This window comes from Manis javanica, chromosome 2 (assembly GCF_040802235.1).
Source record: "Manis javanica isolate MJ-LG chromosome 2, MJ_LKY, whole genome shotgun sequence".
Lineage (NCBI taxonomy): Eukaryota > Metazoa > Chordata > Mammalia > Pholidota > Manidae > Manis > Manis javanica.
In genome coordinates, this window is record NC_133157.1 from 68087977 (window position 1) to 68107447 (window position 19471).

Below are 19471 nucleotides of genomic sequence, written 5' to 3' on the forward strand. Positions count from 1 at the left end.
ACCTCAAGACAAATGCTGGGCATAGAAACCACAGGGCATAAATCTGCAAAGAAGTAATAAGCTAACCTTTTCAAACAATATTGCTTCTCTCTCACTTACCAACTTTACATTTCCCCGTATGGCCTCGGAAGATGACTGGTTAGCCAGAGATGGGTAAGATTCCTCAAGGGAGGAACAACCTAAGACAGGCACAGTTGCAGGGGGCCATCAGGTGAGAAATTGGGGATCAACAGAGGTGAGACTTAGAACCTCACCCCCCCTGTTTTGAGAGAAATCTTCTGTATCTGTGGATGTTTTATTGCCCTTGTCTAGCTTGGATTAACACATAGTCTACAGGCACACACCTGATCATCTACATTTGCTCTCTTACAACACTAAACTATATTTTCTAACTTTGTCTTGCATCTACCTACCACTTCAGCATTTTATTAAAAAAAATAATAATAATAAAGGGAGAAATGTGGGATTCACATACAAATCAAGTATAAAAATCAAATGAATATTCATATTTGACCTGATTATTTATAGTTCATAATGAGTGATCAAAACTGAAAGTTTTTGTGATGACTGCCCTTGTACTGTTCACCATGTAAGAATTTATTCACTATGTAAGAACTTGTTCGTTATGCTTCAGAAGATTGGAGACTGATGAGAATTAGGCTGGGGGTGGATTAATGATTGTGCATTAAGCATTGACTCCCCTATACAGAATTGTATTGTTGTTAACAACAATTTGATCAATAAATATGAGAGATGCCCTCTCAAAAAAAAAAAAGAAATCTCTTGAACCTAAGCATGAGAAATTTTTTTCTGGACATAGTTCCCCAGGCAATGGAAACAAAAGCAAAAATAAACAAGTGGGATTACATCATACTAGAAAGCTTTGTTACAGCAAAAGACACCATCAACAAAACAAAAAGATAACCTATAGTGTGGGAGGATATATTCATAAATTATATCTCTGATAAGGGATTAACATCCAAAGGATATAAAGAAATCACATGCCTCAACACTAAAAAAACAAACAACCCAATTAAAGAATGGGCAGAGGGCTTTAATGGACATTTGTCCAAAGAAGACATACAGATGGCCAACAGTCACATGAGAAGGTGCTCCACACTGCTAATCATCAGGGAAATGCAAATGAAAACCACAATGAGGTATCACCTCACATCAGTCAGAACGACCATTATTCAAAAGACAAGAAAAAGCAAGTGCTGGCAAGGATGTGGAGGAAAGGCAGCCCTCCTGCACTGTTGGTGGGAATGTAAATTGGTGCAGCCACTGTGGAAAGCAGTAAGGAAGTTCTTCAAAAAACTAAAGGTAGAAACACCATTTGAGCCAATAATTTCAGTTCAAGGAATCTACCCAAAGAAAACAAAATCTGATTCAAGAAGATACACACACCCCTGTGTTTACTGTCACACTATTTACAATAGCCAAGATATGGAAGCAACCAAAGTGTCCATCAATAAATAAATGGATGAAGAAAATGTGGTGCATATATACAATGGAATATTATTCAGCCATAAGAAGACACAGAAATCCTGCTATTAGTGACAACATGGATGGAGCAAGAGGGCATTATGCTCAGTGAAATAGGCCAGGCAGAGAAAGACAAATACCATACAGTTTTGCTTATATGTGGAATCTGAAAACAGAACAGATGAATAAAATAGCAACAGACTCATAATAACTGAGAAGTGTTGGGTGGTAGTCATGGGAAAGAGGTCAGAGTGAGTAGGTAAAACAGATGAAGGGGATAAGGAGGCACAAAATCTCAATCATAATGTAAATTAGTCACAGGGATGAAAGCACAGCAGGGAGAATATAGTCAGTGGTTCTGTAACATCTTCCTGTGTTGACAGATAGTAACTGTACTAGTTGGGGTGAGCATTTAATAATATTTAATAGATAACAGTTCAATCACTGTTGTATATTTGAAACCAATATAATACTGTATATGCACTGTATTTTAATTTTAAAATGTCAAAAATATAAAAAAATAGTATTTAAATATTTTAAGGGAAAATAAAAGGCTGCAGACTTTAGGTTTACAAAAAAAAAGTGTGTATATATACATGTCTATCTACCTTTCTACCTTGCTATGAATGTAAACAGGACAGATGATTTCACCTGCCACTGTAGTCAGAAAGGCTATGCCCTAGAGCATGTGCAAAGTGGGTAATATGGATACACTCTTCCCTAGGTTGATCCCTGTTCCCTCAGGCACTTTGGTGTTTCTGTTGTGCCAAGTAAAATTCTAGTGTTTAAAGATTTATTTTTTGGCAAACTTAGAAATGCAAAGCAAAACAGTACCACCACCATTGCCACAAAAAGCACAACCCAAACAGACACAGAGAAGCAACAGAAGGAATGAGGCCTGGGCTGGGATTCACTTCTCTGGCACCTGGGCTTGGTCATGGGGTTGTCCTGGCTGCCCAGGCTCCTGCTGGTTAGAGGGTCAGCTAATGACTAAGATACAGGGAGGGCTGCGACTACACTGGGGACTGCTCACGCTGGTCACTGTCCTTGTGTGTAGGGCTCTGTAACTGCCCAGAGAGGATCCAGGCCTTGAGGAAGGAGTCTCCTGGAGGTGCTTGCAGGTGTAGGGTGATAGGCTCACCTGCAGGAGTTATATTTCCTTTCCGTTTCCATCCTAAAGGACTAGGTGACATGGTTATAAAATGTTCACAGGTGCTGGCATCTGTACCTCTCATTCTAGTTCTCCAGAGATGCAAAGGCTTCCTTCCATCTAAACACACCTTCCCTCAACCTTCTTTTCTCCCTTGTTTGTGGCTTTCTGAGTTTCAAATGCATTTCAAAGACTCTTGGACATAGGCTTTGGAAATATGTCTGGGCAATGGGCAACGTGTTTACATGGCACAATTTTCTGGGAACCACATGGCTATATGTCCATTAGTAAATAGTTTTTCCAAGGCCTCAGAATGACATCTTCAGATTTGCAGCTCCTTCATGTGCCAGAAAGTTGCTTTACATCATATCATAAAATGCTCTATTTTGCAATGACAGATGTTTATAAAATTTGTGCATGGCTTTAAATTTTATTAATATTGGCTGAGTACCAATGGATACAATCAGGAGCAAATGTGTATGTAGCTACTTATCTAGACTGAATTGTTTAAAGAAATAAAGGGCCAGGGACAGAAAAATGTTATTTATATAATTCATATAGAGTCACTAGAGAATGTATGAAGTGGGTAAGCAGACAAAATGTCATTTTATGAAAACTGGAGGTGACTGACTCAAATCTTAGAAGTCTGAATCATACCAGCTAAACTCATCAATATATTATACCCTTTCTCACTATTTAAAATTTAGTTCTGTCATCTTTATATCTCAAATGCATAAAATTTAAAGTTACACCAATGCTTTGTAACACTCGGTATTCTTTAGAATAGTGGTTCCCAAATACTGGGTTTTCAGTGTGCCAGCCCAGACTGAAGTTTTTATTAAAAATTTTAAAATGTAAGTTAATTTGCATAAAGGTAGATTTATTAAATTTAAAAGATTCTCTTCTTTTGGTGCCTTACTGGTCCACAAAACTATGTGGTCAGATATCTAAAAGTATGGGGCTGTTGGGTAAAAAAGAATCAGATTTTATTTCTTCGCTTTTACCTTGTTCTGTAAGAAGAAAAAAACAAAATAATACTTGAAAAAAAACCCTCAACCATTATCCTAAATAATTCACAAGCCTCTTGCTGTCATTTATGCAGTAGGTCTTGAGCACCTATATAAGCCAGACTCTAGGACGGTCCCACTCCTCTGGAAAAGATTCTCAGTGACCTGTATGAAACACAAACCTGCTGAAGTCCTTGAGTTGGGCTGGGTCTCTTGGTTTGTGTCTGGGCCAGAATTTTCCAACTGCTATGCCAAGCCAGCAACTCCTGCTCTGTCCTGAAATCCCCAGTCTCTAGTGTTCAGGAGGGTGGCTGCTACAGCCTGCTGGAGAAGACTAGAATCTGTAAGTCTGGGGTTTTGATTTGTAGACACTTCAGGCCACGTTCTGTTCACTCATAAGCACACAGATTTCTTGGACAATAAAAATAAGTACAAGTGGTAGAGGACTGGATTAAAGATGGCAGCATGAGAGGTGAGACAGAGACCTCCTAAAACCACATAAAATATGAAAATATAATTAATACAACTAATCCTGAAACAGCAACAGGAAAGAAGGCTGCACCAGACTGCATATACCTGGGGAAAAGAGCAGACCTCACGGAACAGGGTAATGTACCAAAGCTGTGACCTGGCAGGGCCCAAGCCCTTCCCCCACCCTAGCTCACCAGTGGGACAAAGAGAAACAGAACAGGGAGGGAGTGGAAGCCTGGGACTGCTGAATACCTAGCCCTGGAGATCTGCTCTGGGAGCACGAACCTACACTGTATGGTGCTCTGGTGATTTAGTGGGGTTGGAAAGCTAAGACAGGCAGAATACCTGGAGAGATGGAGATTCCAGCTGCTTGTGGAAAACAGGGATTCATATCTGGCTGATAAAGGTGGGCAGTCTGAGAGACTTCCTAAAAGTAGAGGGCTGCTAAAGGGGCAAGGAATGCACAGAGCTTACTGCTCAGGAGAAAGGACAGATAGACAAAATTGCCTGGGTGCACTCTGCCCATCAGGTTGGGAGCTTAAACCATCTTCAGGTGTTCCATCCCCCTGGCTGGCTACGCAGCTCCAAGGCTCCTCACTGTGATACACAGCCTGCTGTGTCTTCCTTGAAGCCAGCCCGCACCTGGCTTAGGCTCACAAACCAGCAACCCCTGCCCTAGTGTCAAGCCAACCAGAGGGAAGCCCCATCTATGGCAGCTACAAACACAAAGCATAGAGGCTTATCCCTGTGTGTTTGGCCCACTGGTTCTGGCAGTGGAGACAGGCATAGCCGCCGGGAACCAGGAAACAGCTCTTTCCTCCCCCCAAGCATCAACACTGCTCCCCTACGACCACTGACATTGCTCCAGGGGCTGAGCAGCTCCAGACAGTAGAGCTTCTGGGCACTAGAGGACACCACAGACAAATTATGAAATGTCAAAGGAACCTGGTTCAAAACAAAATTATGAATATCCCTAAGAAACATTAAAATGAAATTGACCTCATGAATCTCCCTGAAAGCAATTTCAAAATAAAAATCATTACCATGCTCATGGAGGTACAGAAAAATATTCAAGAACTCAGGAAAGAATTTAGGATGGAGATCCAATCATTAAAGAACACAATGGAGGGTATTAAAAGCAGATTAGATACAGTGGAGGGGACAATAAATGAAATAGAAATTAGGGAAGAGGAATACAAAGAAGCTGAGGCATGGAGAGAAAAAAAGATCTCTAAGAATGAAAGAACACTGAGAGAACTGTGTGACCAATCCAAATGGAACAATATTCATATTATAGGGGTACCAGAAGAATAAAAGAGAGAAAAAGAGATAGAAAGTGTCTTTGAGGAAGTAATTGGTGAAAACTTCCTCAATCTGGGGAAGGATATAGTCTCTCAGGCCATGGAGGTGCATAGATCTCCCAACACAAGGGACCCAAGGATGACAACAGCAAGACATATAATTAAAATGGCAAAGATCAAGGATAAGGACAGACTATTAAAAGCAGCCAGTGAGAGAAATAAGATTACATACAAAGAAAAACCCATCAGGATGTCATCAGATTTCTCAGCAGAAACCTTACAGGCCAGAAGGGAGTGGCGTGATATATTTAATGCAATGAAAACAGAAGGGCCTTGAACCAAGAATACTTTATCTGGCAAGATTACCATTTAAATTTGAAGAAGGGATTAAACAATTTCCAGGTAAGCAAAAGCTGAGAGAATTTAGCCCCCCACAAACCATCTCTACAGTGTATTTTGGAGGGACTACTAGAGATGGAAGTGTTTCTAAGGTTAAATAGCTGTCACCAGAGGTAATAAAAAGGGATAGACAAAAAGTACCTAATATATAAAGAATGGAGGAGGAAGAAAAGGGGGAGAAAAAAAAGAACCTTTAGATTATGTTTGTAATAGCATAATAAATGAGATAAGTTAGACTCTTAGATGGTAAGGAAGTTAATCTTGAACCTGTGGTAACTACAAATCTAAAGCCTGCAATGGCAATAAGTACATACCTATCGATAATCACCTTAAATGTAAATAGACTGAATGCACTGATCAAAAGATAGAGAGTCAATGAATGAACAAAAAAACAAGACCAACTATATGCTGCCTACAAGTGACTCACTTCAAACTCAAAGACATACACAGACTAAAAGTGAAGGGATGAAAAAGATATTTCATGCAACTAATAGGGGTTGCAGTACTTGTATCCGACAAAATAAAACTTCAAAACAAAGAAAGTCATAAGAGACAAAGAAGGACATTACATAATGATAAAGGGGTCAGTCCAACAAGAGGATATAACCATTTAAATATCTATGCACCCAACACAGGAGCACCTACATATGTAAAACAAATACTAACAGAATTAAAAGGGGAAATAGATTGTAATGCATTCATTCTAGGAGACTTCTACATTCCACTCACTCCAAAGGACAGATCAACCAGACAGAAAATAAATAAGTAGACAGAGTCATTGAACAACACATTAGAACAGATGGACCTAACAGACATTTGCAGAACTGTCCACTCAAAAGCAGCAGGATACACATTCTTTTCAAGTGCACACAGAATATTTTCCAGAATAGACAACAATACTAGGCCACAAAAAGAGCCTCAGTAAATTCAAAAGATTGAAATTGTCCCAACCAACTTCTCAGATTGCAAGGGTATAAGAGTAGAAATACATTGTACAAAGAAAACAAAAGGCTCACAAACACATGGAGGCTTAACAACATGCTCTTAAATAACCAATGTATCAATGACCAAATTAAAAAAGAGATAAAGCAATATATTGAGACATATGAAAACAACAGCACAACACCCCAACTTCTGTGGGATGCAGCGAAGGCAGTTCTAAGAGGGAAATGTATAGCAATCCAGGCTTATTTAGAGAAGGAAGAACAATCCCAAATGAATAGTCTAAATTCACAACTATTGAAACTAGAAAAAGAAGAACAAATGAGGCCCAAAGTCAGCAGAAGGAGGGACATAGTAAAGATCAGAGAAGAAATAAATAAAATTGAGAAGAATAAAACAATAGAAAAAATTAATGAAACCAAGAGCTGGTTCTTTGAGAAAATAAACAAAACAGATAAACCCCTAGCCAGACTTATTAAGGAAAAAAGAAAATCTACACACATAAACAGAATCAGAAATGAGAAAGGAAAAGTCAAGATGGACCCCACAGAAATACAAAGAATTATTAGAGAATACTATGAAAATCTATATGCTAACAAACTGTATAACCTAGAAGAAATGGACAACTTTCTAGAAAAATACAACCTTCTAAGACTGACCCAGGAAGAAACAAAATCTAAACAAACCAATTATCAGCAATGAAATTGAATTGGTAATCAAAAATTACCCAAGAACAAAATTCTCAGGCCAGATGGATTCACAGGTGAATTTTATCAGACATTTACATAAGACGTAGTACCCATTCTTCTTAAAGTTTTCCAAAAAATAGAAGAGGAGGGAATAGTTCCAAACTCATTCTATGAATCCAGCATCACTCTAACACCAAAACCAGGCAAAAACCCCACAAAAAAAGAAAATTATAGACCAATATCCCTGATGAACATAGATACAAAAATACTCAACAAAATATTAGCAAACAAAATTCAAAAATACATCAAAAGGATCATACACCATGACCAAGGGGGATTCATCCAAGGGATGCAAGGATGATACAACATTAAAAAATCCATCAACATCATCTACCACATCAACAAAAAGGACAAAATCCACATGATCATTTCCATAGATGCTGAAAAAAGCATTTGAGAAAATTCAACATCCATTCACAATAAAAACACTCAACAAAATGGGTATAGAGGACAAGTACCTCAATATAATAAAGGCTATATATGACAAACCCACAGCCAACATCATACTTAACAGTGAGAAGCTGAAAGCTTTTCCTCTAAGATTGGGAACAAGACAAGGATGCCTACTCTCCCCGCTTTTATTCAACATAGTACTGGAGGTCCTAGCCATGGCAATCAGACAACACAAAGAAATAAAAGGCATCCAGATTGGTAAGGAAGAAGTTAAGCTGTCACTGCTTGCAGATGACATGATATTGTACATAAAAACCCCTAAAGAATCCACTCCAAAACTACTAGATCTAATATCTGAATTCAGCAAAGTTGCAGGATACAAAAATTAATACTCAGAAATTTGTTGCATTCCTATACACGAATGATGAACTAGCAGAAAGAGAAATCAGGAAAACAATTCCATTCACAATTGCATCAAAAATAATAAAATACCTAGGAATAAACCTAACCGAGGAAGTGAAAGACCTATGACCTGAAAACTACAAGACACTCCTAAGAGAAATTAAAGAGGATACTAATAAATGGAAATTCATCCCATGCTTTTGGGTAGGAGGAATTAATATTGTTAAAATGGCCATCCTGCCTAAAGCAATCTACAGATTCAACACAATTCCTATCAAAATACCAACAGCATTATTCAATGAACTGGAACAAATAGTTCTAAAATTCATATGGAACCACAAAAGACCCCGAATAGCCAAAGCAATCCCTAGAAGGAAGAATAAAGCAGGGGGAATTATGCTTCCTGACTTCAAACTCTACTACAAACCTACCGTAATCAAGACAATTTGGTACTGGCACAAGAACAGACCCATAGACCAGTAGAACAGAATAGAGAGTCCAGATATTAACTCAAGCATATATGGTCAATTAATATACAATAAAGGAGCCATGGATATACAATGGGAAAATGACAGCCTCTTCAACAGCTGGTGTTGGCAAAACTGGACAGCTACATGTAAGAGAATTAAACTGGATTATGGTCTAACTCCATACACAAAACTAAACTCAAAATGCAACAAAGACCTGAATGTAAGTCATGAAACCATAAAACTCTTAGAATAAAATATAGACAAAACTCTCTTGAATATAAACATGAGCAATTCTTCATGAACATATCTCTATGAGTAAGGGATACAAAGCAAAAATGAGTAAGTGGGACTATATCACACTAAAAAGCTTCTGTACAGCAAAGGACACCATCAGTAGAACAAAAAGGCATCCTACAGTATGGGAGAATATATTTATAAATGACATATCTGATAAGGGGTTAACATCCAAAATATACAAAGAGCTCATGCACCTCAACAAACAAAAAGCAAATAACCCAATTAAAAAATGGACAGAGGATCTGAACAGACACTTCTCCAAGAAGAAATTCAGATGCTCCACATTGCTAATCATCAGAGAAATGCAAATTAAAACCACAATGAGATATCACCTCACACCAGTTAGGATGGCCAACATCCAAAAGACAAAACAACAACAAATGCTGGCAAGGATGTGGAGAAAGGGGAACCCTCCTACACTGCTGGTGGGAATGTAAATTAGTTTAACCTTTGTTGAAAGAAGTATGGATATTCCTCAAAAAACTCAAAATAGAAATACCATTTAACCCAGGAATTCCACTCCTAGGAATTTACCCTGAGAATGCAGGAGCCCAGTTTGAAAAAGACATATATACCTCTATGTTTACTGCAGCACTATTTACAATTGCCAAGAAATGGAGGCAACCTAAGTGTCCATCAGTAGATGAATGGACAAAGAAGATGTGGTACATATACACAATGGAATATTATTCAGCCATAAGAAGAAAACAAATCCTACCATTTGCAACAACATGGATGGAACTAGAGGGTATCATGCTCAGTGAAATAAGCCAGGTGGAGAAAGACAAGTACCAAATGATTTCATTCATATGTGAAGTATAAGAACAAAGAAAAACTGAAGGAACAAAACAGCAGCAGAATCACAGAACCCAAGAATGGACTAACAGTTACCAAAGGGAAAGGGACTGGGGAGGATGGGTGGGAAGGGAGGAATAAGGGGAAAAAGGGGCATTATGTTTAGCACATATAATGTAGGGGGGTGGGCATGGGAAAGGCAGTATATAAAGCACAGAGAAGACAAGTAGTGATTCTATAGCATCTTACTACACTGATGGACAGTGACTGTAATGGGGTATGTGGTGGGGACTTAATAATGGGGGAATCTAGTAACCAGAATGTTTTTCATGTAAGTGTATAATTAATACCAAAAAATAAAAATAAAAATAAAAACAAATAAAAATAAGCACAAGTCTGTGTGTGAGGGTCTCTGTTTTTTGTGGCTGTGTAAATAAAATCAATTGACAGAGCACACTATGGCATAAAACAGTCCCAAGAGGGATGTGCCCACAGAACACACCTTTCTGAAGTCACCCGTATCCTCTCATCATTGGATGAGTTGAATCGATCATCCTTTTCTCTGAAATATTCCTCTATACACTGCTCTTCGAAATCATGGACTTTCTTGAGCTCATCATCAGTTATGAAGAGTTCTGTGGTTAAAAAAGAGAAAGAGAGAGAGAGAGAGATTGATGAGGCGGAGAAGTAAGAACAATGGCATCTGATTTGCGGACCTAAGGACATTCCTCATCTAAATCAAGGTTAAGAAAAGGAGTCTAGATTCTTTACTAAGTTTCAGAGTAAATCCAATCCCGTCAGGTAACTTGTGTCACTGCCTTCCTTCTGTGCATTAGATTGACTATGGTTCTATGAAGTTCACTTGAGTATATCTGGTTTTTTGAAGGGCCTGGTTGCACTTATATGCATTGTAAGACCAAGAACGTAGCTTAATCAAGAGAGGGGAAGCTATGCAGACAATGGAGGTTTCTTAAAAGCTCAGTTTCTGGGCTGAGGAGTGTGGCAGACAAACATTGTTCACTGGCCTTACTAAAAGCCTCTGCAACTACTTTGCTCTTAACACCACTGATGCTGGAAAGCCAAATACACACATTTGCAGCCTCCTCTGAAGTTTGTAGCAACCACATGACCCAGTTTGCTGTAGGGTCTCATGAAGCAAAATATATCTGTTGCAGGTGTTTTGGGAAGACCTTTTGCTTTCCTGATAAACTATGGAGATGTGGCTACTTCTTTCACATTTTTTCACCTTCCCTTTTCTTCCTGCCTTGAACATGAATGTGATGACTGAAAGTCCAGCAGCTGTTCTGCTACCATGAGACAAAGTACAATAAAGAATGGATGAATCTAAAAATAGAAGGACTTGGGTTCTTTGCTTTCAGTGAAGCCATTGTTGAGCTCTGGGCTATTTACCTCTTCACTCTTTGTTATGTAAGAAAAATAAAAGCTTATTCATTTGTGTAATTGTTAATCTGTTTTTCTGCTAATAGCAGGTAAACTAATTCATAAGTGATACAGCTGTAGAAAGAGACCAGTGGAAATTTGAAACTGTCTTCTCCCCAAGCTTTCTATTTGCCTAAATTTGTGTTTCAGGTGAAAATAGTGAATTTTGGAATTCCTGGCTTCTCCAACTCTGCAGTTTTAATATCTAGAAAGAAATCAGGCATTACTGTGTCAAAGAAATTGTTTAAAGCTTCAGACTCAGAGAAGCAGTTGATTAAGTGTTTTTGGTTTCAAATTTTAGATGTGCTAGGGATCATCTGGAGCTAATTTCTGGGCCCCAGTCCTACCTGGTTTATTAGATTAGGTGTAGGTGATCTACTGACACACTGAGAAGAAGCCACAGTAGCTTGTTTGTACAGGGCTGAATTCCTAGTGGTTCTTAACTGTGGGTGGTACCCAAGACATTCAGGAATCTAAAGGAACCACTGGTACTCGGTGTGTGGGGGCCGGATGTGCTGAATCTCCTGCAATGTGTGGGACAATACTACACACCAAAGAATCATTCCACCCCAATGCCAAAAGAACCTCCTTTTAGAAACACTTGGCTAAAAGGCGGATAGTGAGGGTCTTCTGTTTAATCCTTGGAATAATAGAAAGACAGGGATGGTTTCTTCATGAAGTCATAAAGGCACAACCCCCAAGGCTAGGAAATGGTTAACACCTAAAAAAAAATGATAGGTCCAGAAATGAAAACGCCAAAATCAAACCCAGTCACCTGCAACCCAACTCATGTAATTATGCCTAAAGTATATATAATGCAGCATTGGGAGCATGTTAATATGGCAGATACATTTTGCTGTTGGGACGTCTGGAAAGTAAGACACTTAGAACCTATGAAGGCACTAAAACACCCCTGCTGGAGACTGGGTGTATCTCACTAAGAAAGATGTGAGGCTAAGAATGCTCAATTTCGGCCTCGGCCTCTTCTTTCCAGCCCTGCTCTGCAGGCGAGTGTACCCTCCCGCCCCTCCCCAAGGCTCCAGAGCTGGGCACAGGCAGCGGGTGCAGCCGACTGGGCACGTGGTCCCGCACGACTGCGGCCGCAAGCGGGCGGCGTGTGCGCTTTGCGGTTGCGGGAGGCTGTGGCTGGACGCTTACTCAGGCCGTAGTCCCTTTCGTCGGGGTCGCTCTCGTGTTTCCTCCACCGGCAGCACAGATGCTGGACTATCATGGTCATGTGACTGAAGATGATCAGAGGTGGGGGCAGAACCGGCCTTTCGTGGAAAGTCATGATGAGCTGGTACCTCTGAAATTTCCACACTTGGTTGGATATGGATTTTACCTCGAAAAATGTATTGCTGAGATAGAGACCAAAGAGAATCAGGTGAGAAACTCCTACGGAAGCATCGGTCCCCGGTCTCTCTCCGAATCCCACCAACTCCATCCCAAGTGCTCTAAGAAAGGTCCACTTACTTAAAGACGGCGATGAGGAGGTTCACCAGCAGGATGTTGGCCACCAAAAGGTAGCAGGCCATGATGGCCGGCACGATCCAGGCTCCTGTCTTGCAGGGAGGCAGCTGGATTATTTTGCCATCCTCTCGGGTCTCGTTCTGTCCACAGGGAGCTGAAGGGAGCGGCACAGGTGAGAAATGAGAATCCGTGGCGATGTGATCAAAAAAAGACTGGTTTTCAATGAGGCTTTTTTTTGTTTTAGATGGAGGGAAAATACAGCCATATCAAAACAGACAGAAAAAAGCGAAAATAGAAAAACAAAAGCTTCATGAATACCCCAAGGGGCTGCTACTCCAGAGGGGAGTTGGTTCTATCTCCCAGGTAATCATGTGACATGAAAGATGGGTGGAGGCCCCTGCTCACTCACCCTGTCTCCTGCCCCTGCCCCTCAGTGAAGGGCACCTGGTGTCCTTAGGAGGCCTGGTGAGGGCTTTCCTGGGGAGCGACAGAGAGGCGGAGTCTCACTGCCCATCAAATTACTTTCAGAATGTGCTGTGGAGGCCAGAAGCCTACAGATGTAGGAGCAGCAGCATCCAGGGGCTATTGATTGGGAATTAACACCGGGGCAGCTGCAAAAAGCCACCAGGGGCTCTGAGCTAATGATTTGCTGTCTCGGTGTGGAAGGAACAAAATGAGGCAGCGCCCTGGGAAGTATTGAGAGGGATTGTTGCTTGCTGCTCCTGATGGATGGCATTTCACCCGAAGGGCAATGAGAGGTGATGGACTAGACCCTTGAGTCCATAGCCACCCACTTTCTTCCAGCAGATTTCCATTCCAAAAATGTGCTTTTCAGGGCACAGGGCACAAAACCCAGCTGCACTGAATAAATGGGTAAATGGACAAAAGAAAAGATGAGGTGGGGATAAGGAGGAAAGTGATATATGGGACTGCATGAGTGTGAGTAATGCGCTAATGAGGCCTGTTTGAAATGTCTCAGTAAATTCAAGGGAAAAACCAATCCTTGACAAAGCTTCTTAGCGCTGCACAGGTGCCATGGCCCAGGGAGTGAGATGATGGCCATCGGAGCAAGGGACAGATGAGGTTCTCCCCCTTCTCCATCTGCCTTCTGTTGGCTTTAGAACAGGGTCTACTTATAAAAAGGGGGTCGGGCAGGAAGAAGTCTCAGCAGTTGCCACAGGCAGCTTTTGAAGGTTTGCAAAGCTGACCTAGAATCTAGGCTGGTGCACCTACCAGGGGCGTTCATTGCCTTCTCAAGGGTTGAAGTTGCTAGGCTGTGCACTCACTCTGCAGTGGTTCTCAGCGCTGGCTGCACATGGGATCACCTCGGCAGCATTATGAAATGCCCATGCTTGGCTCTGCCCCAGATGAGTGAATCAGCATTTCCAAGGGTGGCCCAGGCATCGCATTTCTTTTAAAACTTCTCAGGTAATTCTAAAGTACCACCAAAGTGAGTCCACTGAGCTAGAATTAGGCTGGAAAAACTATGTGATCTTTGACACACTCTCAAGCCCAAAATGCATCTTCTCAGCCTTTGAGGGTTTTAATAACATCAGGACACCAAGACCCTGTTTTTATGGCCAGAAAAAGATGACCACAGTGCTTCCTCTGGATCTGCTGCAAAATGACTGTGTGTTGTCAGGTGTTTCCAAAGAGCCAGCATCTTTTTTATTATTGGCAGTTGTGGCTTAACTAGTCAAGATAGCCTGTAGGAGGTCCTGATCATTTACTCCCTTGGAAGGAAAACCCAGTGGCTCCAGGACGAAGTCCAAAGTCTGAGGGTGGCTGGCCTGGTGCCATCTTTTGCCACTTCCCACCTCTCCCTCCAAGCACAAATTGGATCAAGTTTCTTGCAGTTCCTAGAAATGTCATGATTTCTCTTATTTTCTGATTTGGAGCCATGCTTCTTTTGTTTCCAAAAGGCCCCTCTGATACCTTGCTCCCACTCCCAGTCTTCACCTGGGTGAGTCTTACTCACTTTTCAAAGTACACTTAGCTTTCTGAAATCCACCCCAGCTCACTTTCTGCCCCTTTCTGGCCAGGACTGGGATAGGGAATGACAAAGATTCTCTGTTAACCAAATTCCCCTCAGGCTCTTCTGAGTTCTTTTTCATCTAGGCCTTGACTTTTGGACTTCCATGTTCATCTCTGCATTGTCCAATTTTAGCAAGAACCCTAAGTCTGTTTAGCCAGAATCCCCACCCTTCATATCTAATCACAGCCAGTATCTGATCAGGTTTCTTATCTCCCACCACCCCTCAGCTGACGTCTGCTCACCCTGGCCAACCCTCAGCAAGAATCTTGTTAGGTCAGTTCAGCCAGAATCCTCCCCTACCCTGATGCTGCCTTTTAGTGATTTTCCATCTACTGACCCACACCTGGCTCCTGCTTACAAAGTTCCAGTTTTCTTTTTGTTCAGAGTTGAGCCAAATCTCTCTCTCCTATTACGAAACCCCACCATAGTTGCCCTCCTTGAATAAAGTCTTCATTACCACCTTTTCCAGAAAATGCTGATCCTAGTTTTTTATCTGGGATCCTCAAAAGTGAAGGGCAGTACAGATCTGGTAATAAACATCCAGGGAAAGTATAGTATGCACCTGCCTTTCTACTGGGCACTTCACACCAGCCACTACATTTAGTCTTCTGAGCAGCTCAGTAAGAAATGTATTATCACTGTGTCACAGTTGAGGAAACATGAGCCAAGGGGTGAAATGCCTTATCCAAGATCTCACAGTTAATAAGAGATAATGCCAGACTCATTAATTCATTTATCTTAATAAGTGATAATGCCAGAACCATTCATTCTGTCATTTAAAAAATACTGAGTTCCTGCTATGTGCCAGTGGGAATTGGCACTCACTGGAGATGCAATTATGAGTGAAGCAGGAATGGGTTCTGTCTTTCTCTGACCCCAAAGTGTGTATGTATTCTGCTTTATCTCAATGGCTTTTCCAATGTAATCATTCATAATAATAGTAGTGAACATCTACTGCATGCTTAGATGTAATTCCCTATGTTATGAGCTTTACTTATATTACCTTTGAAAATATTTATAATATTTTCACATGACAGACATTATTATCCCATTGTACAGATGAAGAACTGAGATTCAGAAAGCTTTAGTATTCCTGTCAGTATCTCAAAGACAATAAGAACGGAGTCAGCAGGTCCACACAAGCCTTCTTAACCACAGGTCTTCTCTGTGCATCTGAAGACAGAGTCAAGATGGGGTTCAGAGGAATCTCTTGATTATGAGCTAATGTAGGGACAGATTTATAGGTATCTGAATATTTCTTGTTTCCATCAACATGAATAACGGCCTGAGATGTTCAGTTGTGGGAACAAATGTTTCGAACTAAAATTCAGACTGTGGAGAAAGAAATTTAGTTCATATGTAGGTATCAAGTGTCGGCACCCATGTACCAAATTTTAGGGCATGCACTTTTGATTTCATCCTATAATACATGGGGAAAATAAATGTTTATTTAATGTACACCATATCTTGTTCCTAAAGAGAGAAATTTAAAACAAAACATGAACCAATGTTTGATATAATTACGAACATCTGTAAAAACTTGACAAAGAAGGATATTTCTTGAAGGTTGTCCCTTCCCTTCCTGTCTGAAGAAGAGTCTCAAAAGCTTATTCCAAATAACTGACAATAGGATAAAGAGCTTAGTTGAGTATATGAATACATTTATCCTACTTTTTAATTATTATTTTTTTACTATCAAATGTACATTGCAGTGGTTCAACAGTTCCCCTCCACTCCTCCACACCCCCACCTCCTCCCCTCCCCCTTGGTAACCACTAGTCACTTCTCAGTGCCTGAGTCTAATGTTATTTTGTTCCTTCTGTTTTGTTTTTATATTCCACAAATAAGTGAAATCATATGATATTTGTCTCTCTCCACCTGACTTTTTTCACTGAGCATAATACCCTCTAGATCCATGCATGTTGTTGCAAATGGCAGGATTTTTCTTTTTATAGATGAATAATATTCCATTGTGTATATGTACGACGTCTTCTTTATCTATTCTTCTACTGATAGACACTTAGGTTGCTTCTATATCTTGGCTACTGCAAACAGTGCGGTGATAAACATTGGGGTGCATATATCTTTGAATCAAGGATTTTGTTTTCTTCAGGTAAATTCCTAGGAGTGGAATTCTTGGGTCCATCCTATTTTTTTTAAGGAAAGGATTTTCAACTAAAACTCCATCTTGCAAAGATAACAAGACAAAGAGGATTCCTCCACCTCCTTTGTAAAGTCCATACAGTTTGCCATAGAAGATTAAGAATGCCATTAGCACAGCTCTTAATGGCTTACTCCAAGGGTGAATTAGTTGAGACAGCTCTGCCCTTCTGGCTTTTTCCTGACACAATGCTTTCCTTGGCAAGACAACTGGTGAAGCCTCCTTTTTCCCTTTGTATGGCTACCTCTTTCTAGAGGTTTCCTCATCTAAAAGTCTTACATAGTGGCAGATTCATCAGGCAGAAGTTTTCTTTGTGGAAGTAAGGGGCACATGCTATTTCTTTCAGTAGGTCGCCACCAATGTCCTCTAGTAATGGAAGACAGGAAGGGCAGAGGAAATTGGAAAGTAGGTAAGTTCTAACTTTGTGGAGTCAACAGCACCATCCACCGGCTCTGCCTTTACTTCTTTTGTGGTTCATTTCTTTTCCCTTCTCCTAACCCAACTTCTGGGGAAGGTACAAATCATTGGTGACATGGCACAGAGGCAATCATGAGAAAGGAGTAAAGAGGGCTCAGTTCCTCCATCTATGAATGAAGAGTCTTGGACTACTGATACCCCTGACAGTGTGGCACACACACACAACTCAGGAAGTCCCAGATGCCTTTAGGAGATAGGAAACAGGGCCTTAAATAACACTGAATTGGACAGTGAGAAAAGGATAACCTTGTGAAGATTCTTCTGAGCTTTCTGATTCCATCAGATAGAAAGCATCAGTTTGAGGGTAATGTTCTGTTCATACTTCCTTTTTCACATTTGCCAAACTCCCTTTTTAGTAAAGACTGGGCAGGCTGAAGGCTTAAGCACCTGGACAGAACTTTATAACAATGTGTTGTTTTCATTCTGTTTATTTTATGATTATCTTCTATTTATATCAAATCATACTGATTTTTCAACTTAAGGCCATGATGTAATTTTTTAAAAATAAATTAATTTAGGTTTTAAAGATAAGCCAATTGAACTAAATATATTGAAGAGTAGAACAGATGTTACAAAACAACCAATGGTTTATGTGACTAATGGTTGGGAAGTGCTGGATAACATGATCTCTAAGCTTCACCTAATCCTGATATTCTATTGCTCTGTGATTCTGTGAAGAGCAAAAGACCAGAATAACCCCCAGACTGCATTGTCTATCCCTGGAGCTAATTGCCGGTCATTTGTATAAGTCTTATTCTTTCCATTTTTGGTAAAAAAGTAATCAAATGACTAGCCTCCACTGCATGATATGGAATATGATATGGAGAGCCACCACAGAGAGGGGAAAGAGGGCCAATGACAGAGTGTCTAACTCTTAAAGGCTCTGGTCTCCTTGCTACTTGCACACATGGTCAGCTTTGAGCCATTTAGAAAGCACTACTCAGTTGAATTAGCCTCAATTAAAAAAATCCAGTGAATGAGAAAGCAGGAGGTCACAAGCCTAGGTATGTTGTGTGTGAATTGTGGGTCAAGGAAGGCATGCATTATGGGGGAGAAGGGGAGAAAATTCAATTCTCTCTTGGCTATCTTGGTTCTGGGGTCTTACTATTCTATATATCTGGTTTTACCTAGGGACAAAATGGCCATTTATTTGCTGTTATTTGAGACAGCTTCCACATTCCAACTTCAGATGTTCATTACTTGGGATCAGGAATGAGTATCTGAAAGATTCTGTGCAAACCTTGCTGGGGAAGGCTGTGCATCTCTAGTAGTCTGTTGCACATGTCCATGGGTTTGTTCCAACAGTGCAGCAAATTGATTGCATTAATAGCTCCAATCTCTCTCCTCTCCCTATATCCATGCTCCTGTGCCATGCAATTTAGTGATTTCTCTCACTAAACTGGTAGGTTCTATGTCCTTGCCCTTTGATTCTGAGTTTGGCCATGTGAATTTCTTTGGCCAATGGGTTGTTAGCAAATGTGACCTATACAGAAATTTGAAAAAACTCTTTGAGTGTTTCTGTTTCCACTCTTCCACCTCAGTCATCACCAGAGGAACACGTCTTAGCCAGCCTGCTGGGGATAAAACACATGAACCTCTGCTCCCAGTAGCTTCTGTTGTCTGAGCTGGGGCTGTTCTGTAACAGCTGACAGCCAGCAGACTCCAGCATTGACAGGTGATTGAGTCCAGCCAAGACCAGAGAAGCCATCCAGCCACCCACAGCCTCCAGAGCTCTATAAATATTTACAGCTTTAAGCTGTTGCCTTCTAGGATGGTTTGTCCTAGAGCATTATCAGTAGGTAATGTCAACATTTATTGCCAGTAGATACTGTCAACAGATACCTAACATGAATGATCAACTTCCTTTGCCCTGCTCACAGCTTGAAGAGGCATCTCGAGGTCTTTCAGGCTGACAAACCCTTTCCTACTTTCTTCACCACGCCCCCACTCAATCCAGGCAAGATCCCATCATTGCCCAAGGAGGACTGAGTTTACTGAATTACCGGTGACTAATTAGACTCTCTTTG

General features: G+C 40.7%; 1 protein-coding gene across 1 annotated transcript in view; it reads right to left on the bottom strand.

Moving 5' to 3' along the window:
• Positions 1-19471, bottom strand: part of TRPM3 (transient receptor potential cation channel subfamily M member 3) — a 484965-nt gene that overhangs the window by 20224 nt on the left and 445270 nt on the right. Inside the window, 3 exon segments of the mRNA XM_073228642.1 lie at positions 10364-10496; positions 12460-12659; positions 12775-12925. Of these exon segments, the coding sequence (XP_073084743.1) occupies positions 10364-10496; positions 12460-12659; positions 12775-12925 (484 nt within the window).